General features: G+C 35.6%; 1 protein-coding gene and 1 pseudogene across 2 annotated transcripts in view; both read left to right on the top strand.

Annotated features, from left to right (window-relative positions):
• The window catches only part of CEP85L (centrosomal protein 85L), a 163183-nt gene that overhangs the window by 89208 nt on the left and 49209 nt on the right, over positions 1–24766 (top strand). For both annotated transcript variants that reach the window (XM_081828873.1, XM_081828874.1), the window contains exons 4-5: positions 2452–2569; positions 20177–20356. In XM_081828873.1, coding sequence (XP_081684999.1) covers positions 2452–2569; positions 20177–20356 — 298 coding nt within the window. The remainder of the gene's footprint in view (positions 1–2451; positions 2570–20176; positions 20357–24766) is intronic.
• On the top strand, positions 20399–23533 carry LOC145723089 (ATP synthase F(0) complex subunit j, mitochondrial pseudogene; annotated as a pseudogene).

The raw sequence follows: 24766 nt of genomic DNA, 5'->3' as shown, positions 1-24766 counted from the left end.
ATATTTATCCCTCCCTCCCCACTTTAGGGATTCTAATTACAATGTATGTTCAGTCTCAAAGAAATCCCACAGCTCACTGATGTGCTTGAGTTTTTTTCATTTGCCTTTTTTTCTCTTTCTTTTTGGATAGTTTTTATTGCTGTATCTTCGAATTCACTAATCTCCTGCAAATTCTAATCTGCTTTTAATCCCATTCAGGATAATATTTATGTTTTCCATGTCTTTACTTAACATAATCGATCTAGTTTTTTGAACATATGAAAACGTTATAATAACCAATTTAGAGTCTTTGTTTATTGATTTTATTGTCTGTGCCAGTTCTGGTTCACTTTCAGTTGACTGGTTTTTTCTTCTTATGTTATATTTTCCTGCTTTTTTGCATGCCTGGTAATTTTTGATCAAGTACTAGACATTATGAATTTTACCCTTTTTTGGATGTCACATATTTTTGTATTCCTGAACTTTGTTCTGCAGTCACAATTGCCCTTTGATGAAAATTACTGCTAAATGACGCCCTGTGAATTAGGAAGTTTTCCACTATGGCATTTGAAAACAGGCACAATTCTAGGCCCCATGTAAGTAAACCTCAGGCGCTGTACCTTCTAATCGTTTTGGTTGACCACCACCCCGCACATATGCACTTTAAGTAGTTTCCTCCTGTGTTTATTCATTAGTACTCAGCTGAATCGTCAGGGTGACTTTGCACTGTGAACTCTAGTTGTCTTGTTTTTTGTTTTTTTTTTTAAATTTTATTATGTTATGCTAATCAACATACATTACATCATTAGTTTTTGATGTAATGGTTTTTCCAGTATCCCAGCTTTGTCTTTTCAGCTTGGACAGGGCTCTTGACCTGTGTTGGGTGGGGCCTAAAGCAGTAGGGCCTGGCAGTCATAGAGCTCATCTCTTTTTTTGCCCATCTCCCAGAAGGCTCTGGTCCTAATTAACTGATGTCCAGTGTTTTGGGAGTCATTGCTTCCTATATTTTGTTCTGTTTTGTAATTGTGTCAGCCAGAAGGGCACAACTGGTTTCTGTTACTACATCTTGGCCAGAAGAAGTAGTTTAGTTTTCTTTGTAAAGCTTTTAATTTGAAAAATGTCATGACTAATCTCTCCTAATTTATTAACTATTTGATGTTTTCTATGTGAATTTTCTTAAAGGATAGTGTATCTAAAAAATTAAATGGCTCTGAGTAGAGTAAGCTCTCTGATACAGTCTGAAACATATAACCTAACGTGCTCCAAAAGTTACTTTGTAAGTAATTTTGGAAAATACCAAGCTATTTGTTTACCCACATACTTTTTCTTAAAAGCTCTTTCTTCCTCATAACCTTATTATGAGACTTGTTATTAAAATTTTGAAGATTAGCAATAATACATATAAAGCTCTTAACCTGATGCCTGGTACATAGCAGTTTTCATATACAGTTGACCCTGAACAACACAGGTTTGAACTACATGGGTCCACTTATATGGGGATTTTTTCCAAAAAATGCAGAACTATAAATGTATTTTCTGTTCCTTATGATTTTCTTAATAACATTTTCTCTAGCTTTATTGTAAGAATACAGTATATAATACATAAAGTGTACAAAAATGTTAGTCAACTGTTTACATTATTGGTAAGGCTTCCAGTCAGCAGTAGGTTATTAGTAGTTAAATTTGGGGAGTCAAATATTATAGGCAGATTTTCAACTGTGTGGCAGGGCAGGGGGTCAGGGGTCAGTACCTGTAACCCCCACATTGTTCAAGTGTCAACTGTATAAAGGATACATAAACACAGAAGTTCAATAACTGGATTAAAGTAAGCACTGAGCTGCTGAGGAAAGATTTGAACTTCATGGTGTCTGTTTCCAACATGAAGTTATGTTAAAGTGAAATGTCTGAGCTATCCAAAGATCTAAATCTGTCACCAAGTGAGTGAGTCATTGGTGATGGTTATGTGTAGACGGTGTAACCTCTAGGATGTTGTTGAGAAGATGCAGGCATAGAATAATAGCATTTGGGCTAGATTATATTTATGAAAATACCTTTCATCCCTGACAGTGAGATTCTCAGAAATGTCAGTGGGTATTTAAGTGTTAAGCAGAATTTGTATGAATGAAAATAATGGATTTTAGGGTAAAGGCATTCCAAACTGAGGACATAACATTTATTATATTAGGTAACAAGAAGAAAGCAAACAAAACATGACTTTGTTACTATCTAAGAAGAGTATTCTACTAACGATTATATTTTATAAAATGTCAGAAGTATTCTACACTATAAACTTTTTCTGTGGTCCACATAACTCATTGTACTGTGGTTTTTAAAAATTCCCTGTTATGAATGTTAAGGTTGATAATACTTTTAACTCTTACATCAGATTTTTAGAATACTTAAAATTCTGCTTTTAACAGTCCCTTAGAAAAGCATATTCTTTATAATGTCACCTCAATTTATGTTTTGCAGGCAGAAGCAACAAATTACCCACCTACATGAGAGGATAAGGGATAATGAATTACGGGCACAACATGCCATGTTAGGACATTATGTAAACTGCGAAGATTCTTATGTGGCTGGTTTGCAGGTAAGATATAGAGAATTTTGTAGTAGTTGTTTTAGTAATAAAGCATGTGTTAATTATATAATTAGCTTGCAAGATTAGGATGCTTTTTAATTAATCCATTCACATGGTTCATATTTATATACATAGTAAAAGATGTCCAAGAACTGTTTTCCAAATGTCCAGTTCATATCCCCTCTCCACACACATAAGGAATTACTGTTATCAGTTTCTAGTGTATCCTTCCAGAATTGATGTATATCACTAGCAGATATAAATGTATCTTATCCCCATATCTTCACAGAAAGTATCAAAATATATACATTATTCAGCACCTTGCTTTTTTCCCTTTGTATTACATAAAATTATTTAAAATATAGTGATTAAAAAAGCAGAAACAGACTCAAATACAGAGAACAAACTGATGGTTGCCTGGGGGAATGGGCAGAATAGGTGAAGGGGAATGGGAAGTACAGGCTTCCTATTATGGAGTGAATAAGTCATGGAGATGAAAGGTACAGGATAGGGAATGCAGTCAGTGGTACTGTAATAGTGTTGTATGACAGATGGCAGCTACACTTGTGGTGAGCACAGCATAACATACAGACTTGTTGAATCACAGTCTTGTACCCCTGAAACTAACGTAATGTGTGTCAACTATACTTCAGTTAAACAAATACAGTGATTATTTCTATATCTTTACAAAGATAGCATCCCTTTTGCTTTTATAGCTGATTGATTTCCTGTTTTGTGGCAATAGCATAATTTATTCATCTTGTCCCTACTAGTCTGAATTTGGGTTGTTTCTAGTTTAGGGCTACTATAAATAATATTGTGAAGAATAACCTTTTATAAACACTGTTTTGCTCGTATGCAAGTATTTTTGTAAGTTAAATTCTCAAGTGAAATTTGCAGGTGTTGTATGAGTTGGTCATTTTTATTGACATTATCAAATTGCTATTGTGTTATCAAACTGAGATTTTTGCCCTTCTCTTATACAGGGTAAGGTGGGGAGTTCTCCATGATTTTTTAAAAAACTTAAAATTGTGTAAAATACATATAAAATCTACTATCTTAACCATTTTTTTTCATCTTAACCATTTTTAAGTATACAGTTCAGTGGTGTCGAATACATTTATAATATTTTGCAACCATCACCACCATCCATTTCCATACCTCTTTATGTCTTATAAAACTAAAACTTTGTACCCATGAAACAGTAACACCCCATTCGCCTTCCCAACCCCTCGCAGCTACTGTTCTACTTTCATTCTCTCTGATTTTGATTACTCTAAAATCTCATGTTAAATAAATCATACAGTATTTGTCTTTTTGTGACTGGCCTATTTCACTTAGCATAGTTTCCTCAAAGTTCATCCATGCTGTAGCGTGTGTCAGAATTTCCTTCCTTTTTAAGGCTGAATAATATTCCATTATGTGTGTATACCACATTTTGTTTTGTCCATTCATCTGTTGACAGACACTTTGTTTGCTTACACATTTTTTTTAAAGATTTTATTTATTTATTTGAGAGAGAGAGCACGAGCAGGGGGGAAGGACAGAGGGAGAGGAAAAAGCAGACTCCCCTCTGAATGGGGAGCCCAATGAAGGGGCCGATCCCAGGACCCGGAGATCATGACCCGAGCTGAAGGCAGATGCTTAACTGACTGAGCCACCCAGGTGCCCCGTTTGCTTCCACATATTAGCTATAGTGAATAATGCTGCTGTGAACCTTTTTTATATTTATTTGAATATAGGTGTATAAATATCTGTTGCAGACTCTGCTTTCAATTTTTTTGAGTATATATCCAGAAGTGGAATTGCTGGATCATATAGTAATTCTACTTTTAATTTTTTGAGGAAGCACCATACTGTTTTCCACAGTGGCTGTGCTATTTTGGTGTACAAGGGTTCTAGTTTCTCCACATTGTCACCAACACTTGTTATTTTTTCATTTTTGATAGTAGCCATCCCAATAGATATGAGGTAGTATTTCATTGTAGTTTTGGTTTGCATTTCCTTAATGATTAATGATGTGAGCATCTTTTTATGGCTTATTGGCTATTTGTATATCTTAGGAAAAATACCTTTTCAAGTCCTTTGTCCATTTTTGAATTGGTTGTTTTTTGTTGTTGAGTTTTAAAAATTCTCTGTATATTCTACATATGAACCCCTTATCAAATACATGATTTGCGAGTATTTTTTCCCATTCTACTGATTGGCTATTTTCTCTGTTAGTAGTGTCTTTTCATGCATAAAATTTTTAATTTTTCAAGTCCAGTTTGTTTAATTTTTCTCTTATTGCCTGTGCCTTTGGTGTCATATCCAAGAACTCATTGCCAAATTCAATGTCATGAAGTTTTTGCCACATGTTTTCTTTGAGGAGTTTTATAGTTTTAGGTCTTATGTTTAGGTCTTTGATCATTTTTAGTTAATTTTTCTATATGTTATTAGGTAAGGGTGCAGCTTCATTCTTTTGCATGTGCATAATCCTGTTTTCCCAGCACTATTTGTTGAAAAGACTTCCACATTGAATGGTTTTGGCACCTTGTTAAAAATCATTTGACCATGTATGCCAGGATTTATTTCTTGGCTCTGGATTCCATTCCATTGGTTTATATATGTCTTTTGTTATCCAGTACCACACTGTTCTGAAATCCAGAAGTATGAGTTCCCCGGGTTTGTTCTTCTTTTTAAGATTGTTTAAGCTGTTTGTGGTCCCTTGAGATTCTATATGAATTTTAGGGTGGGTTTTTCTCTTTCTTAAAAAAAAAAAAAAAAAGTGATTTTGATAGGGATTGCATTGAACCTGTAGATCACTTTGAGTAGTATTAACATCTTAACAATATTAAGAACGTGGGATGTGTTTCCATTTATTTATGTCTTCACTTTCTTTCAGCAGTATTTTGTAGTTTTTTGTTATACAAGTCTTTTACCTCCTTGGTTAATTCCTAAGTATTTTATTCTTTTTGATACTGTTGTAAATAGGATTGTTTTCATAATTTCCTTTTCAGATTGTTCATTGTTAGTGCATAGAAATGCAATAAACTTTTGTGTGTTGACTTTGTATCCTAATAGTTTATTGAATTTATGCAATAGCTCTAACAGGCTTTTTGTGGAATTTTTAAGATTTTCTACATACAAGATTATATCACCTGAACAGAGATGATTTCATGTCTTCCTTTCCAATTTAGATGTCTTGTATTTCTTTTCCTTGCCTAATTGCTCTGGCTATAACTTCCAGTATTTTGTTAAATAGAAGTGGTGAAAATGGGAATCCTTGACTAGTTCCTGATCTCAGAGGAAAAGCTTTCAGTCTTTCACCATTGAGTATAATATTTGCTGTGGGTTTTTTCTATATAGCTTTTATTATGTTGAGGTAGTTTCCTTTTGTTCCTAGTTTTTTTGTGTTTTAATCACCGAAAGATGTTGAATTTTGTCATACACTTTTTCAACATCAGTTGAGATGATTGTGGGGTTTTTTTCGCTTTATTCTGTTAATGTGGTATATTACATTGATCAGTTTTGATATGCTGAACCATACTTGCATTCCAGGAGTAAATCCTACTTGGTCATAGATTATAATCCTTTTAATATACTGCTGAATTCAGTTTGTTGATACCGTGTTGAGGATTTTTGCATCAAAGATATTGGTCTGTAGTTTTCTTGTAGTGTCTTTGTCTGGCTTTGGTATCAAAATAATGCTGGCTTCACAGAATGACTTAGGAAGTGTAGTTTCTTCTCTTTCAGTGTTTGGAAAAGTTTGAAAGGGATTGGTGTTAGTTCTTTTTTTACATGTTTGGTAGAATTCACCAGTGAAGCCATCAGGTCTTGAAAGAAGGCTTTATGTTTTTAGGAATTTGTCCATTGCATCTGGTTTATCCAATTTGTTGGCATACAGTTAATTGTTCACAGTACTCTTATAAGCCTTTTTATGTCTGTAGAATTGATAGTTCATGTCATTATTTTCATTTCTGATTTTAGTAATTAGGGTCTTTCCCCTTAGTCCATCTAGGTAAAGGTTTATCAATTTTGTTGATTTTTTCAGAGAACCAAATTTTGGTTTCATTAATTTTCTCTGTTGTTTTTATATTCTCTATTTCATTTATCACTGTTTGAATCTTTATTATTTCATTCCTTCTGATAGTTTTGGGTTTAGTTTATTCTCTCCTTCCAGCCCTAGGTTGTAAAGTTAGGTTGTTGATTTGAGATCTTTCTTATTTTCTTCATATGGTTTTAATATGTTTTTCTCCTGAGTGATGTTGAATTTCTTTTTATATTTTTAAGTCCCATTTGTATTTCTTTTCTGTGAAATGTCATTTCATATCGATACTTCACTTGTTTTTTTCTGTTAGGTATTGGTTTTTTGCTTATTAATTTTATAAGCCCTTTACATATAAAAGAAATTAGCTTTTTGTCTATAATTTGATTTGAAAATACATTTTCTGAATTTGTCATAATATTTTCTTTCTATTTGTGTCATGCTATTTTTTCCTATATCCATTATTTTCTACTGTGAAGTCTCTCTACTTCTAATGAGTATTTTATAAATAAGTCCTATCTTCACTAATGAACCCATTTAAGAGAATAGTTACTAAACATACAATGTGTTAAGTTAAGTTATGAGGTCACAAAGTTGAAGAATAGTTCCTACCTTCATCAACCTCAGACTACAGAGGGAGAGACCATATAGGTAAACATATTTACCCATTCCTTCAAAATTTGTGTTCACTGTGGGTAAGGCAATGTCTGGGTACAAGGAATAGAAATGTGAATGAGGTAGGTTTTGCCACTGAGAGTACAGTCTAATGGGCACACAGTCTAATGGGCACACTGGTATATAAGGCCTTATAACAAAATTTATATGGCTCGAAGGGTGACTTTCCCCAATATTACTCTCTTTAAGAATTTTTCTTAAAACTTGATTGTATGTTTTTCTATATAATTTGGCTTGTTTATTTCAAAAACATTAAAAACTATTGGCAGTTTATTGGGATCAAAAGTGAGGACTAATAACTTTATGGTGGTATATACTTTGATTTGTGAAAGTTTTTTTTGTCTTTATTTCTGGAATTTAAAAAAATCATTTTAAGTTGAATTTTTTTTTCCTCCATTATATTTTGAAACTTATTTTTATATATTAAAGGAATTGGTATATTAAAGTCAGGAAATATTGAAGACCAACTAATCTTCAGACTTACTTGAGGCAGAAGCATTTAACAGAGATTCCAGCTTGCTTACCATTCTTCAGTTACTAATACATCAGAATATCTCATTACAATGTGATCTCATCTGTTAGTTCTATCCCATAATAGTAAGGCTTTATGGTACTGAGATTAATAGTGTACAGTTATTTAGAAGTGCTATTTCTGTACTATGTAAGTAGTATAATTTGCTTTGATAACAGTTTTATAGAACCATGCAGTTTCTCCTTGTAACTTTATTTTTCTGAATAATAGGTTAGCTTGAATTATACAATTATTATATTACCAAAAGCGTGTGATTCTTAATATGTATTTGAAAGCTGAAGAAAATGTTTTTTTGACACAGCATCAGGCCAGTAGAGGGCTCTCCAAATCAGTCTCTAAGGACAAATAGAGCTAGCTGGAGGGATGTGGAAAAGGGGGCTGCTGAAGGATTTTTAAATTATGTGGGGAGTTAAAATATTGTTGAGAAGTTAGACTTCAAAAAATAAGGGCAGGGCGCCTGGGTGGCTCAGTCGTTAAGCGTCTGCCTTCGGCTCAGGTCATGATCCCGGGGTCCTGGGATCGAGTCCCACATCAGGCTCCCTGCTCCGCGGGAAGCCTGCTTCTCCCTCTCCCGCTCCCCCTGCTTGTGTTCCTGCTCTCACTATGCCTCTCTCTGTCAAATAAATAAATAAAATCTTTAAAAAAAAAAAATAAGGGCAATTAATAAAAGAGAATACAAGGAAAACCGTATACTACATGGATATCATAAATATAGGACGAACTTTTTTTCAGTAGATACAGAGAGCTGAAAAACAGCACGGGTTTAAAAGAACAACAAATATGATAATAAAATACTTCTTAAATGAAAAATTTTTGGTGTGTGAATAGTGCTTTTTTTTATTGAATAAATTTGACATGTAATGTAAATTTAAGGTGTACACAGCATGCTACTTTAACACATTTATATAGTGTTTGCTAATGTAATAATATTTATTGCATTAAATAGTTATAGTGTATATTATTGTTTATATTCATTATATTGTGCATGAAATTTCTGTGGCTTATTTACTACTCCTTACAAGTTTGTACCCTTGTATACTATCACTCTGGTCTCCAACTCCCCACCTCCCATCCTTTGGTAACCACCGTTTTGCTCTCTGCTTTTTATAGGTTTAACTTTTTTAGATTCTACATATAAGTGATATCCTACAGTACTTCTCTTTCTCTCTCTGACTTATATTGCTTAATGTAATGTACTTAAGGTCCAATCATGTCATCACAAATGGTAGGATATCTTCCTTTTCATGGCTGGATAATATTCCATTGTGTTTATGTACCATATCATTTAATCCACTGATGGGCATATGGGTTGTCTAGCTATTATGAATAATGCTGTGATAGACATGGCAGGGTATATATCTTGTCAAAATCCTGTTTGCGGAGTGCCTATGTGGCTCAGTTGGTTAAGCGTCTGCCTTCGACTCAGGTCATGATCATGGAGTCCCAGGATCGAGTCCTGCATCAGGCTCCCAGCTCAGCAGATAGTCTGTTTCTCCCTCTGACCCTCCCCCCTCTTGTGCTCTCTCTCTCTCTCTCTCAAATAAATAAATAGATATTTAAAAAAAAAAAAAATCCTGTTTGCATTTCCTTTGGGAATATACCCAGAAATGGGATTGCTGGATTGTATGGTAGATCTATTTTATTGGTCCATAGTGGCTGGACCAATTTACATTCCCACCAGTGCTGTCTAAGGGTTCCTTTTTCACCACATCCTTGCCAGCATCTGTTATTTCTTGTCTTCTTGATGATAGTCATATTAACAGGTGTGACAGGGTATAACTCACTGTGGTTTTGATTTGCATTTTCCTGATGATTAATGATGTGGAACATCTTCCCATGTGTCTGTTAGCCATTTTGATGTTGTCTTTGGAAAAATATTTAGTTCCTTTGCCCATTTTTTAATTGGACTGTTTATTTTTAATTATTAAATTGAGTTCTTACATATTTTGGATGTTAATTCTTTTCTGATATATGATTTCCTGAAATATTTTCTTATTCTATAGGTTGTTTTTCCATTTTGTTAATTACTAGATCTTCTGTGCAGAAGCATTTGAGTTTGATGTACTTCCTTTGTTGATTTTTGCTCTTGTTGTTTGTGCTTTTGGTGTCATGTCCAAAAAGCAAGTCAATGCTGAGACCAATGTATATATATTCTAGGAGTTTTATGGTATCAGAGCTTTTAAGTCTTCAATCCATTTCAAGTTAATTTTTGTGAGTGGTGTGAGATAGGGGCTCAATTTCATTGTTCTGCATGTGTTAAAGAGACTATCTTTTCCTCATTGGGTATTCTTGGCTCTCTTGTCAAATATAAGTTGACTTTATATGCCAGGATTTAATTCTGGCCTCTCTGCTCTGTTCCATTGGTTGATGTGTCTTTTTTGTGCCATACCACACTGTTTTTATTACTATGGCTTTTTAGTATAGTTTGAAATCCAGAAGCATGATATCTCTGGCTTTAATTTTTTTTTCCCTTTGTTTCTCAGGATTGCTTTGGCTCTTCTCAGGATTGCTTTGGCTATTTGGGGTCTTTTGTGATTCCACACAAATTTTAGAGTTGTTTCTTCAATTTCTGTGGAGAATAATAGCAAAGGAATTTTTACCTTGGATGTATGAATAATGTTATTTTTTAGGCACAACATTTCTTTTTTAAGATTTTATTTATTTGAGAGAGAGAGGAGGAGAGACAGTGAGAGAGTACAAGCGGGGAGGAGAGGGAGAAGCGGGCTCCCTGCAGAGCAAAGAGCCCGATGCGGGACTAGATCCCAGGACCCTGGGATCATGACCTGAGCCGAAGGCAGACACTTAACTGACTGAGCCACCCAGGCACTCCTATGCACAGCATTTTATATATGCACATTTTGGGGACCCATAGCTTATTCATCCTAATTTCATAGCACATTAAACAAAGAAAATTATACTTTTCATATTCTGTATATTTGAGGTTAAAGTAAATTTTTGAAATAAAATAACATTCTTCTATGAATTTATAGATGTAAAACATATTCTTGAGAAATAACTCTATTTGCCTATTAAAAACTCTGAACAGCCTTACAATCAAGATGACCTGAAAAACATCAGTAAATCTCATAGGTAGAAAATGAGAACTAGATCTTTATCCTAAAATTCACACTTTCTAGATTGTTTTAGTAGTAGAATTGCTGGAAGCAAAGAGAGATTTGTATTTATAATGCCTTATACCAAAATTGCAACCTGTGGTTAACAGACCGTCTTGAGGGAAAAAAAAAAACCACAGAATATGAAGGTCCCTTTTACCTTTTGTTAAAAACTGAAGAAGAAAGAGATGCCTTCCTTTAATATAGATGTGAACCTTGGAAAGACCAATCAAATAATATTTATTTTAATTAAGCTTCACTGATGCATCGTTTTTTTTGTCTTTACATTTTATGCTTTCTGTTTCCATTTATATAATTTTTTCTATTTGTTTTTCCTTCAGCTATTTTTTCTACTACCAAGTCTTTTGGTTTTAATGAGCATTTTATAAATGAGTTCCACCTTTACAAATGAGCTTGTTCAACAAAACTTAAACATCTAATGTGGTAAATGCTGGGGCCACAAGAGTGAAAAATATTTTCATGGATCTTGAAGTCTACAGAGAGAAACTGTGTCAAAAAACTGTTTAACCATTTCTTCAAAAATTATTTATGTTTACTATGGATAAGGCACCATGTGGGCACTAGTAATATAAATGTGAGTAAAGTTGGTTTTTTTCTTCAAAGAGTGTACAATCTAGTGAGGAAGACAGATAAACAAGAGGCAATTGCAGTAAGTTTGAGGTGCTCAAATGGGATATAGTGCTATGGGAATCCCTACTAAGAACATATAAACTAGCCTTCCAAAGGTTGGCTCTTACTTCCTATAGGAAGGGATATCTGATCTGAGAACCTGATGAAGTAAAAGAAATTTAGCAGGTGAAGGACATAGAGTAAAAGTGCTTGAGGTATAGTATATTGTGTGTGAAGAGGTCCAAAGGCAAGAGAGGAAATAATGCATTTGGAAAACTACAAATTATTGTGTATGGATGAAGTGCAATATGAGAGGAGAGTAGTGGTAAGAGATGTGGTTAAAGACGTAAGCAGGGGTCAATTATAGCAAAGGCTCGTAAAGTAAAGGACCCATTTGTCCCAAGTTTAGGTACAGTTCCAGCTAATGCCTAGCATAAGGTACTAGCATAATGATTAATAGCACCCTCTTTTACTCCCCAAAGTATCCTAGTTTGGTTACCCCAGTGGCATAACGGATTTAAGGTCGGTATTGAGGCAGAAACCAGTCAGGAGGCTATCTCAATAGTCTAAAACTTAAATGAACACCTGAATTTTAAAACATTGGTCATGACAAGAGGAAGAATATTTATTAAACATCTGTGTGACCCAAGCATGGGCTTGATTTAATGACTTCAGTGAGTTAAAGAAATGATACCCTAGTTTCAGATGGACAAAATTGATTGGTTTATATTGTCAAAGACTAGGATAGAGATGACTACATCAGGAATAAGTTTAGAGGAGAAAAATAATGAGTTAAGCTTATTTTTCTATTGTAAATTTGGGACAGAGGTGAAGAATGAGGCTGATATTCATAGGTAAGTCTAAGGGGGAGATTAGAGATTTAGGACTTGTCAGTCCACCTGAGTGGTTGTTGAAGCTTGGGCATGATCATGGGTTCCAGGGAGTGAAGAAAATGGGACCCAGAAGTAAAGACGGGGACTAGCTGTATTTTAGAAGGCAGTAAAAGAGCATAACCTGCAAAGGGGTAGCAGGGGTAGGTGGTATTGTCATAGAAATGAAGGGAAGATAGGCTTCACAGATTGAGTGGTTGTGGGACACTCAGAGCCTGGAAAAGCACTTTAAAGGCTTAAAGCAGTTCTGGCTTCAGACTTTTCTCTGTCTGCTTAATTTCATCTACAAGTTCTACAGCATGTCTTGCTATGAAGCACTTTTCTGTTGTACAGATTTGCCCAAACACAAGTGGTAGATAGAATGTTGTCAGGAAAGTTTTCAAGTCTCACTGGTTCGGATGTGGTTTTTGTTTTGTCTTTCCAGGCGAGGGGAGTTAGAATAGTGGGAGTTAAATTAGAATCTTTGGCAGGCTGCAGAAAAGGCCTAGGCTCACCTACTGCACTGGCAGCAGAAGGCTCTTCAAGCTTCATTTTCAGAAAATTCTGAGCACTGTACTGCCTTGAGAAATGGACTCCCCTTTTAGTGGTTTGGGTTCATGGCAGGTTGCGTTGCCTCCTACCCACCTGAATGGTAGTCCCTGTATTGCAGAGTTCTACCTATATCATCTCAACACCCACCAGACCTGCTCTAATTAAAGTGACACCAGCATTTTGACAGTTTCAGTGCATGTGGTTGTTTAATATTAACTGTGACTGCCTGCCCAAAATGTTGAGCTCTTCTCCTCAGTTACTGTTTTGATTAGTAATCTGGTTTAAGTTACATAGGCTTTGAGTGGACTATTCTTGTCTTTACTTTTCCTTTAAGCCCTCCTATTTTTAGTGCCTGGTTTTTGAATGGTTTTCCAGAAATGTGTATATTTCATTGTCCTAGAAACACCTGTATTAACTTATTTGTAAAATTAATAAATTTTATATTTTAGAGCAGTTTTAAGTTCACAGCAGATTTGAGCAGAATGAACAGAGAGTTCTCATATATTCTATGCCGCCACACACCTACAGCCTTCTTCACTGTTGACATCCTGTATCACAGGGTATTTTTATTACTATTGAACCTATATTGACACATCACTATCACTCGAAGGCCATAGTTCACATTAAGGTTCACACTTGGTGTTACAATTCTATGAGTTTGGACAAATGTATAATGACCTATATCCATCATTGTAGTATCATACAGAATAGTTTCACTACCCTAAAAATCTGTGGTCTGCCTGTTCATTCCCTCCTCTCTCTTAGCCCCTGGCAACAACCAGTCTTTTTATTGTCTCCATAGTTTTGCCTCTTCCAGAATGTGATATAGTTGGAATCATACAGTATGTAGCTTTTCATGATGGCTTCTTTCACTTCATAATATACATTTAAATTTCCTCTATGTCTTTTTTTTTTTTTTTGGTAAGATTTTATTTGAGAGAGAAAGTGAGAGACCGAGCATGAATGGAGGGGGAGGGGCAGAGGGAGAAGGAGAAGCAGACTCCCTTGCTGAGCAGGGAGCTCGATGCAGGGCTCAATCCCAGGACCCTGGGATCATGACCTGAGCCATAGGCAGATGCTTAACCAACTGAGCCACCCAGGCGCCCCTCCGCTATGTCTTTTCACATATTGATAGCTTATGTCTTTTTAGTGCTGAATAATATTCCATTATCTGGATGTACCACAGTTTATCTTTTCACCTACTGAAGGAAATTTTAGTTATTTTCAAGTTTTGGCAAATATAAATAAAGCTGCTATAAACTTCCACGTGAAGCTTTTTGTGTAGCATGCTTTCTGTTCATTTGGGTAAATACCAAGGAACACAATTGCTAGATCATATGGTAAGAGTATTTTTAGTTTTTAACTCACTGCCAAACTGTCTTTCAAAGTGGCTAGAGAATGCAGTAAGACAAGAGAAGGAAATAAAATGTATGCCAGTTGGGAAAAAAGAAAGTTTTTGTTCACAGATGACATGATCCCCTGTATAGAAAATCACTGAAAACAGACCAAACAAAACAAAAACAACGCCTGAAACTAATAAGCAATTATAGCAAGGCTGCAAGGGAGAAGGTTAATATATGAAAGTTCTTTCCCTCTATACCAGCAATGAACAAGTGAAATCTGAAATTAAAAACACACTGCCATTTACATTAGCACTCCAAAAAATGAAATAAGTAGAAATATAATAAAATATGTACAAGATGTATATAAGTAATAAAACTCTGATCAAAGACAGCAAAGAAGAACCAAATAAATAAGAGATATTCCATGTTCATAGATAAATTAAAAATTTGAAGAAATTTAGAGCAAGGAAAGTTATGGGAATAACTTTCCTGATAAAGGGTCAATACTCCAAGAAGACTTAACAATCCTTAATGTGTATGTGCCTAACAAAAGAGCAGCAAAATATGTGAGGTAAAAACTGAGAGAACTGCAAGGAGAAACAGATGAATCCACTATAATAGCTGGAGACTTTATCAACCCTCTATCAGAAATGAACAGATCCATCAAGCAGAAAATTAGTAAGCACAAAGTTGAACTCAGCAGCATCCTCAATTGACTGGATGTCATTGACATGTATAGACTACTTCAGATTATACATTCTTCTCAAGCTCACATAGAACATTCACCAAAACAGACCACAATTTGGGTGATAAAACATGCCTTAACAAATTTAAAAGAAGAGATATTGTACAATGTATGCTCTCTCAAACCATAGGAACTAAAGTGGAAATCAACAGAAAGGTAGCTATAAAATCCTGAAATGCTTGGAGATTAAACAACACATTTCTAAATAATATATGGGTCAAAGAAGAAATCTCAAAAGAAATTTAAAAATATTTTGTACTAAATGGAAATGAAAATACAGATTATCTAAAATGTGTGGGATACAGTGAAAGTAGTGCTTAGAGGGAAATTTATACCATCAAGTGTGTATATTAGAAAAGAAGAAAGATTTTAAATCAGTTACCTAAGCTTCCATCTTAAGAAACTAGATACAGAAAAACAAATTAAATCCAAAGTAAGTAGAAGAAGAAAAGAATAAGAGAGCAGAAATCAATGAAATTGAAAACAGAAAATCAATAGAGAAAATCAAAAAACCAAAAGTTCATTCTGAAAAAGATCTGCTCTTTTGTTAGGCACATACACATTAAGGATTCTTAAGTCTTCTTGAGTATTGACCCTTTATCAGGAAAGTTATTCCCATAACTTTCCTTGCTCTAAAGTCTGCTTTTTCTGAAATTAATATAGCTACTCCATTTACTTTTTCTTCAAATTTTTAATTTAAATTCCAGTTAGTTAGACATAATAGTGTAATATTGGTTTCAGGAGTAGAATTCAGTGATTCATCACTTATATATAACACCCATCATAACAAGTGCCCTCTTTAATACCCATCACCCATCTAGCCCACCTCCCTCCATCAACCATCGGTTTGTTCTCTGTTGTTAAGGGTCTTTTATGGTTTGCCTCCTCCTCTCTCCTCTGTTTTTTTTTTTTTTTTCTTCCCACATGTTCATCTGTTTTGTTTCCTAAGTTCCACATATGAGTGAAATCGTATCTGGATCTGAGGTGTGGTATCTGACAGTTTGGAGAAATTCTCAATCATTATTGTTTCAAATACTGCTTTCGTTTCTTTCTTCTTGTAGTGTTATACCCTTTGTAGTTATCTCACAGTTCTTGGATATTCTGTTTTATTTTTTACAGTCTTTTTTGTCTTTGTTCAGTTTGGGAGGTTTCTTGTCATATCCTCAAGCTCAGAGATTGTTTCCTCATCTGTGTTCAGTCAAAGACATTCTTTTTTTTTTTTGATTGATTGATTTGAGAGAGTGAGAACATGTGTGAGTTGGGGGAGTGGCAGAGGCAGCGAATCCTCAAGCAGACTCTGCTGAGTGCAGAACCCAAATTGGGGCTCAGTCTCATGACCCATGAGATCATGACCTGAGCCAAAACCAAGAATCGGATGCTCAACCAACTGAGCCACACAGGTGCCTGTCAAAGACATTCTTTATTTCTGTTACAGTATTTTTGATGTCTAAAATTTTTTTATTCTAAGAATATCCACCTCTGTGCTTACATTATTCATCTGTTCTTGCCTGTTGTTTATCTTAGCATTAATGCCCTATATTAATCATAGTTTTAAAAAATCTCTGGTCTGATAATTCAGCATTCCTATCATATCTGACTCTGGTTCTCATGCTTATTCAATCTCTCCAGACTGTGAATTTGCCTTTTAGTATGTCTTATAGTTTTTTGTTGAAAGTTAGACCTGATGTACTAGGTAAAATGAAATGTGGTAAATAAGCCTTTAGTAATATAATGGTAAGGTGTAAAGGAAGAGGTCCTCTGTAGTCCTGTGATTAGTTCTTTTTTTTTTTTTTAACATTTTATTTATTTATTCATGAGAGACAGCGGGCGGGGGCAGGGCAGAGTGAGAAGCAGGCTCCCAAGGAGCAGGGAGCCCGATGCGGGACTCGATCCCAGGACCCTGGGATCATGACCTGAGCCGAAGGCAGACACTTAACCATCTGAGCCACCCGGGCGCCCACCTGTGATTAGTTCTTAGTCTTTTAGTGAGCCTGTGCTCCTAGACTGTGGACTTCACTAGAGCTTCTGTTCTTTTCTTTCCCACCCTTCGGTGGGTCAGGATGGTTCAAGGCAACTGGAATTGAACTTTTTCTTCTAGGTAGGTTAGCTCCCTTCTAGGTAACCTTCTGTGTAGGTTAGTCTCTAGTTAGTGTCTCCTGAATGCAGGTCTTGTTAAGAACATAGTGTTCTGGTGTATTTCAAAATGGTTCCTTTTCTCCTCTTCCTGCTGGAAACATGAAGAGATTATCCCCTGATTGTTCATTGTGAGGACCTGATAGAGCTCATGGAGGTAAAACGCAGACAAGTCGGGTGTCCCTTATGATTGGGTCTCCCTAAAGTTTTTGACTTTCAGACTTGTCCACTCTGAGCCTCTAGGAGTTCATCAATTTCAGTTCTTTTTTCCTACTTCAGCATTGGTTGCAAGGAAGATTCTACTCTGGTAAGTGTGACTTTCTCTATTCACCTGTTTTTCCAATTCTAGGGGTTTATTTACCCTGTGACCTTACTTCTGACAGATCTAAGAAGAGTTGTTGATTTTTCAGTTTGTTCATCTTTTTTACTTAGTAAAATAGATGGAGTGGAAATTTCTGAGCTCATTACATGCCAAATTAGAAACTATAAGTCTGTATTATTTTTTTTATTTTCTTAGCCTAGCCTACCCATCTTTCTGAGTTCTAGACCCACCTCTCTGTCTGATGTTTCATCTCTATTTGTGTGTTCAACTGGCATCTTAATATCAATAGGCTCTAATTGTAATTAAGTACATCTGCTTAGACCTGTTCTCCTATATGACCTCCTTACTTCAGCTTAGAATATGATCTTCCCTGTTATTTGACTCAAAATCTCAAACCTTGGTTACCTAACATTTCTTGTCTATTCACTTCTTTAAAAAATAGTTTTTGCTAAATCCTCTCAATCCTACATCTAGACTTTCTTCATTCTGTTAGCTGTACTCTTGTTCAGCTCCTCTTTTTGTTTAGCTAAATAGGTTAGAATAATTTTTTTAAAGATTTATTTATTTTAGAGAAAGAGTGCATGCATGTGTGCCTCTGTGGGGGAAGGGCAGAGGGAGAGAATCTTCAAGCAGACTCTGTGCTGAGCCTGGAGCCTGACACAGGGCTTGATCTTAAAACCATGAGATCATGACCTGAGCTGAAACCAAAAGCCGGACGCTTAACTGACTGAGCCACCCAGGAGGCCCTAGAATAATTTTTTTAAGTGAATTCATATCCATTCTTAATATCTTCTAATTTCTGTTGTCCACTGCGTCCAGTTATTGTAGCACTCTCTTGTCCTCTTTGGACTCTTCTTTCTCCTTCAATTAAAAGTTACTGAGAATCTACACATGAGGCTAAATGCCAGGGAATACAGAGATTTACAAAACAGAGTTTACAATCTTCTTAAATCATGCTACTTTGTTGTTATAAAACCATCACAGGTTTCCCATTTCCTATGAATTAAGATTTAACTCTGAACCTTGTGATTCTATAGTATGGTCCCACTTGGATTTTTAAATTTTCCCTCTATCCATCCCCCTTCTTGTAAACTATACTTTAAACAGATATGGGTACTCTCTGAATATATTCCATTTTACCTTTTTAAAATGTTCTTTCGGAATACTTTTCTTCCTTTCTCCATTCCTGCCAGAATCATCCTTATTTTCAAAGTCTATCTCAAAAGCAACCTCCCCAGTAAAGCCTTTTTCCTCATTCTCCCAGTGTTGTCTTCATTTCTCTTCCAACTTCCCCATACTTTGTACTTAAGGTGACTTTTTTGGGGGTGCCTGGGTGGCTCAGTTGGTTAAGTAAGCATCTGCCTTCTGCTCAGGTCATGATCCCGGGGTCCTGGGATCGATTCCCCCATTGGGCTCCCTGCTCGGCGGGGAGTCTGCTTCTCTCTCTCCCTCTGCCTCTCCCCCACCCCCCCTGCTCATTCTCTGTCTCTCTAATAAAATCTTTAAAAAAGATGACTTTTCTTTGACTACCATATTATATGGTGTCCTATATATAATTATCTGGGGATTTCTCTTACACTTCTGATAGAACTTGAGTTTTTAAAAGACAGTGCTAGAGTCTTTCGTCTTTGAAATACCCAGCACATGATAAAATGCTATTTATGTAATTTTTGAATTATATCTCCACCTTTTGGTGAAGTATGAGTTCTTCAAGGTCTAGTTCAAATTCACTTGTATAAAACTTCTCTTAGCTACTAAAGTACAACTATCTTAGCACTTAGACAGTTTTCATTGTCTTTTTTTGTGTGATACTTCATTAAACTGGTGGGACTTAGCTTTATTAACTGTTGGATCCCAGTACACAATTTCTAACATGTACTTAGTAAATATTTGTTGAATAAGTGGAAAAATAATGTTTCTTTACTTTCACATTACTTTATTGGTATCTCTTGGCACTTACCACATTCCAATTTATTTGAGGAGATATTTGTATTTTCTGTCTGTCTTCTCCTGGTTGTAATGCTGCAAGGGAAACAGTAGGGGAAAGATCTTATCTGAAGTCCTTACAAAACCTCAGTTATGGAAACAAGAATACATTTGTTCAATCAGCAGTTATTTTTTTGAGCTCTTCTTTTATGCCAGTGATTATTCTAGGAAATAGGGATCTAAGAGCAACTAAAATGGACAAAAATTCCTGCTTTCATGGATCTTACTTTCTAGTTTGGGGAAATTCTCTATTAATACTTACCAAGTTTAATATTAGCTGGAAATGATCACTTGTGAAGAATCTTTTTAGTTTTTATTTCCCTAGAACTTTCACTTCTAGCTTAATGTACTATTACATCTCTAATTATACTTTTTAACCAAAAGGTTGCCTTTTATTAAGCTTCTGTTTATGTGATAGGAACTTTATATATTTTATCTCTGTTCTTCAAAAAACACTGCAAGGTTGGCTTTATTATTTCTGTTTTATAGATAAGATTGGCATTGTTAAGCAAATTAACTTGATTTAATCATGGCACATAACTAGGAAATAGGAGAGCTGGGATTCATGCCAAGGTCTGTCTGTTGCTAAAGCCTAGATGTACCCTCTGTACTATACCTTATTTCCAGTTTCTTTCCATTTTGTCAAGACAAGTAAACTTTTAACCTGTTTTTTTTTTCTTTCCTGATAGCCACAATATGAGAACAGTTCACTCCAGGCTCCATTTTCCGATCAATCAATGTCCCATTCCCAGCAAGAGGAACTTGAGCAAAAGCTTGCATCTACTGAGAAAGAGGTTTTGCAGCTCAATCAGTTTCTCAAACAAAGAATAAGCCAATTTAGTGAAGAGAAGAAGAAACTGGAGGAAAAGGTAGGTATTTTTAATCAAGTTGAATTAGGTCAATAACATTCCTTCAACATGTAATTATTTGTCATCTACTGTATTTCAGGTCTGTGTTATATACCAGGTTGTACATTTATATTGAGATGATTAGTTTTGTAGTAACTTTTGAGAAACCCTGTGCTGTCCACAAAAATCTAGGGATTTTCTTGAGGGATTAAAAAGACTACAGTGTATTATATCTTGCTAACGAATAGTGAAACCTTTTTTGAGTTAGTTGCCTAAACTAAGATGTGACACAAATAACTTCTTTTCTTTTTTGGGTCTTGTTTCTTTGTCATGTTGGGTATGAATGGTAAATGAAATAAAGAGGGTGGTGTTTTGTTTTGTTTTTTATAAGCACGACTTCATGTTATTTAAGCTGCAGCCCCTGATTCAGAACAAGTAATGAAAAGCCAAATATCTATATGTATGTAATATATCTGTATATTTATTTTACCTTTTTGCCTTTATTATTTTCATACTTTATCTCATTCCATTATGTATCATTAAAGATCAAGTAGATTACCTGCTAGCCCTAATTTACTAAAGAAGCATAGTCCTTAAGCTGCTAACTTAGTTGCAGAACTGGTTTTATCTCTCTTGATATACCCAGCTTATTATTCTATTAACTGAACCTTCGATTCAAGTGATCTTGAAAAAGTCACCATGATTTCTGCAGGCATGTTTGGAATTATTAATAGAGAACTCAATTGACATTTTTGTGTGAGTTATATATATATATAAATGTGAATTAAAATTTTGATCTTCCAAAAACTGACAAAAATTTTACATGGTTTCTCTTTCTCAGCTATATGGTGTATTTTATCTTGGCCGACTTAAAAGTAACTTAAGTACCTGTTTCTTGTTTCTTTTTTTTTTTTTTTAAAGGTTTTATTTATTTGAGACAGAATGAGAGAGAGAGCACATGAGAGGGGGGAGGGTCAGAGGGAGAAGCGGGCTCCCTGCCTAGCAGGGAGCCCGATGCGGGACTCGATCCAGGGACTCCAGGATCATGACCTGAGCCGAAGGCAGTCGCTTAACCAACTGAGCCACCCAGGCGCCCTGTTTCTTGTTTCTTTTCTGTATTTTTGGGGCTTCGTACAATACCATAATGTGGAGGGGGCTAAGGAAATATTCATTGGTTATATAGATGTAGTAGGGATTAAAATATTTCTCACCTGAGATTTGGTTACTTAAAAGATTGTGTGAAAACTAATGATGATCTAGGGGTGCCTGGCTGGCTCAGTTGGTAGAACATGCAACTCTTGATCTCATGAGTTCATGAGTTCGAGCTGCACATTGGGTGTGGAAAAAAAAAGAAGAAAATTGTGACAATTCAGTGGATACAATTTTTAAAATATATTTTTATGTTTTATCTAAATTCTTTTATTACTTTCGGTGTCCAGTGCTTAATAAATCAATTTATATACTCACTACATATTTGACAGTTCCTACTTGGATATCTTAAAAACATTTCAAACTGTTCATCCAAAATATAATTCTTAATTTGCCTTCCAAGTGCCCTCTTCTTCTTAAAACAAAATTTCTTCATTGTTCATTACTGTATATTCAGTTGTTCATGCTGGAAATCTTACTAACACTGATTAAGCCTGTCTCCTAAATATGTAATAGAATCTGTCCAATACTACCAGGCTGGTCTAAGTTATCATATCTTGGCAAAGCTTTTATAAGAGTCTCTTCATTGGTGTCTCTGAATCCAGTCTTGCCCTGCCTGTCTGCTTTCCCTCTATCTCCAATCACTTTTTTTTTTTTTTGGTTATTGTTGCAATTCCATGTATTTTTTATTATATTTTGAAAAATTGAAGCCTAATTTATATATAGTCAAATGTATAAATCTTAGGTGTTCAGTTTGGTATTACTGATAATATATAGCAGTATAACTGCTATCTAAATTAAGACACAAAGCATCTCAATCACCAGGGGTACCTGGCTGGCTCATTCAGTAGAACATGTGACTCTTGATCTCAGGGTCATGAGTTTGAGCCCCATGATGGGCATAGAGTTTACTTAAAAAAACAAACACTTCAGTCATCCAAGAAGTTCCCTTGTGTCTTCTTTCTAGTCCAGTCTCCTTCCTCTTTCTGAAACACTGCCATCACCATAGATTAGTTTTGAAGCTTTTTGGATTTCATATAAATGGAGTCATACTGTATATATTCTTTTGTGTTGGTCTTCTTTCATTTAATATCTTTGAGATTTATTCTCATTGTTAAATGTATTCCTATCTACTGCTGAGTTGCATTCCATTATATAGATAGATCACAATGTATCTACTCTCTTGTTAATGGATATTTGAATTGTTTTCATTTTGGGGAAATTATGAATAAGGCTGCCGTGAACATTCTTGTGCCAGACATTTTTCATTTCTCCTGGATAAATTCCTAAGCGTGGAATTTCTGAGTCATACATTTCATAGGGTAAATGTTTAACTTATAAGAAACTATCTGAATTCTGCACATTTAGTGACCTTTCTGGGTTGGCCGTGTGGGTTGGGGCACCCTGAGCCAGTCGTCCTGTGCTGAGATGCTTCAAAGCCTTATTAAAAATGCTTAGATTCCTATGAAGCCCAAATATACCCAAGTTCACCAAGAGATTTGGGTAGGAATGATGTTGATGGGCTTAATCATTTATAAAATCAAGAGTGATGATAAAGAAGTGAAACTTTGAAATCTTCAAGTCCTGGGCCTGCTTATCATTAACCAGCTTTACCTGGAGTACACATCAGATGGAATGTCACCCTGGCTGTAAATTTCAGTAAGCTCTAGTAGATGAGAGTGTGGCACATCACTGTACACTTGTGAAAGTGCTGTTTCCTTTGTGGTATGAATAAATGTACCTGTGAGATACAAAGAAAAGGAAAAAAAAAAAGAAAGAAACTTGAGTTCTTCTAGGGTTTGTATCATTTAACACTTCCACTATCAGTGTATGAGAGCCAGTTGCTCCACGTTCTCCCGGCCATTCTTCGTAGTGTGGAGGACTGACTTTTTTAAAAGGAAGATCCAGTCATTTCACTTACATTACCCAGCAATGCCACCTCGATGTTGTCTTTAAAATAAGAATCAGGGGCGCCTGGGTGGCTCAGTCACTAAGCGTCTGCCTTCGGCTCAGGTCATGATCCCGGGGTGCTGGGATCGAGCCCCTCATCAGGCTTGCTCAGCGGGAAGCCTGCTTCTCCCTCTCCCACTCCCCCTGCTTGTGTTCCCTCTCTCGCTGTGTCTCTCTCTGTCAAATAAATAAAATCTTAAAAAAATAAATAAAATAAATAAAATCAAATAAGAATCAAATTCTTCCCATGGCCAGAAAGAGCCTGCATAAATATGTAACCTTAGGCTCTGTCAGTCTCCCTTGAGTACACTGTGTCATGGTGCAGTGCTCGTCGTTGCTTAAACAGGTCATGATTTGTTTCTGGTCTCAGAGTCTTGACACAGAGTTTCCTCCTGGCCTGATAAATACTTCACTGTCTTCTCCCACTACTCAGTCGCCTATTTATTTTGTCAAGTCTCATCTTACGTATCTTTCTCCTCCAACCCCTCCCTTCATAAGTTTAGAGCATTTTCGTCTTGTTTTTCCAGTGCTTAACACAATTTTGAATAATCACTATGTTGTAATATTTCTCGGTGAGCTCCAGGATGGCAGGGACGTATCTGTTTGTCACTGTAGCATATGTAGCACCAGCCATGGTGCCTGGCATACTGAATGAATGAATGAATGTATGAATGCTTTCAAGTACATTTTTGCCAAGAGGGAAGAAAAGAGAGTGAGGTAAGCCCAGCAAAAGACTCTGGAAAGAATAATTAGAGATAATCAAAGATGTCAGAGGAGTGTATGATAGAGCAAATTCCTGAGATAAGTAGGGAAAGGTTGATTACAGATGCCAAGATGGAGGGATTACTTTTGGAAAAGAGGAATAGTCTCTCTGTGGAGTTCGGCAGTTGAGAATGGAAATGTGTAGAACAGAAAAATTAAGAAGGAAGGTTGGTGTAGATAGTAGAGTTTGTGTCAGAGGCCGGGAGATGATTTGAATTCTTGAAGGGAGTATAGATGCTAGTAAATAGAGTCATGGGTAATGCATCAACTGACCAGCATGTTAGGCCCACATGAGATTGGATTGCATTGTTTCCTGCTGCATTTCCTCTCTGTTATCCTGATCAAGACTGATACTACAACAGAAAAACATTTAATGTGATAATAACAACAATAGAATTTATACTGTTTGGTAAGTTCTTTCTTGTATGTGCCAGACAGCATGTGAAGGTGCATTAGATACATTTTCTCATTTAATATTAACTAATCTTCACAAAAACCCTAAGGTGTAAATACTGTACCCCCATTTTTAAAAATGAGCTAATTGAAGCTTGGAGAAGAGTTGAGTAATTT

This window comes from Leptonychotes weddellii, chromosome 8 (assembly GCF_054177405.1).
Source record: "Leptonychotes weddellii isolate Sample4059 chromosome 8, ASM5417740v2, whole genome shotgun sequence".
Classification (NCBI taxonomy): domain Eukaryota; kingdom Metazoa; phylum Chordata; class Mammalia; order Carnivora; family Phocidae; genus Leptonychotes; species Leptonychotes weddellii.
Note: the sequence above shows the minus strand (reverse complement) of the source record. Positions and strands in the feature narration are given on the sequence as shown.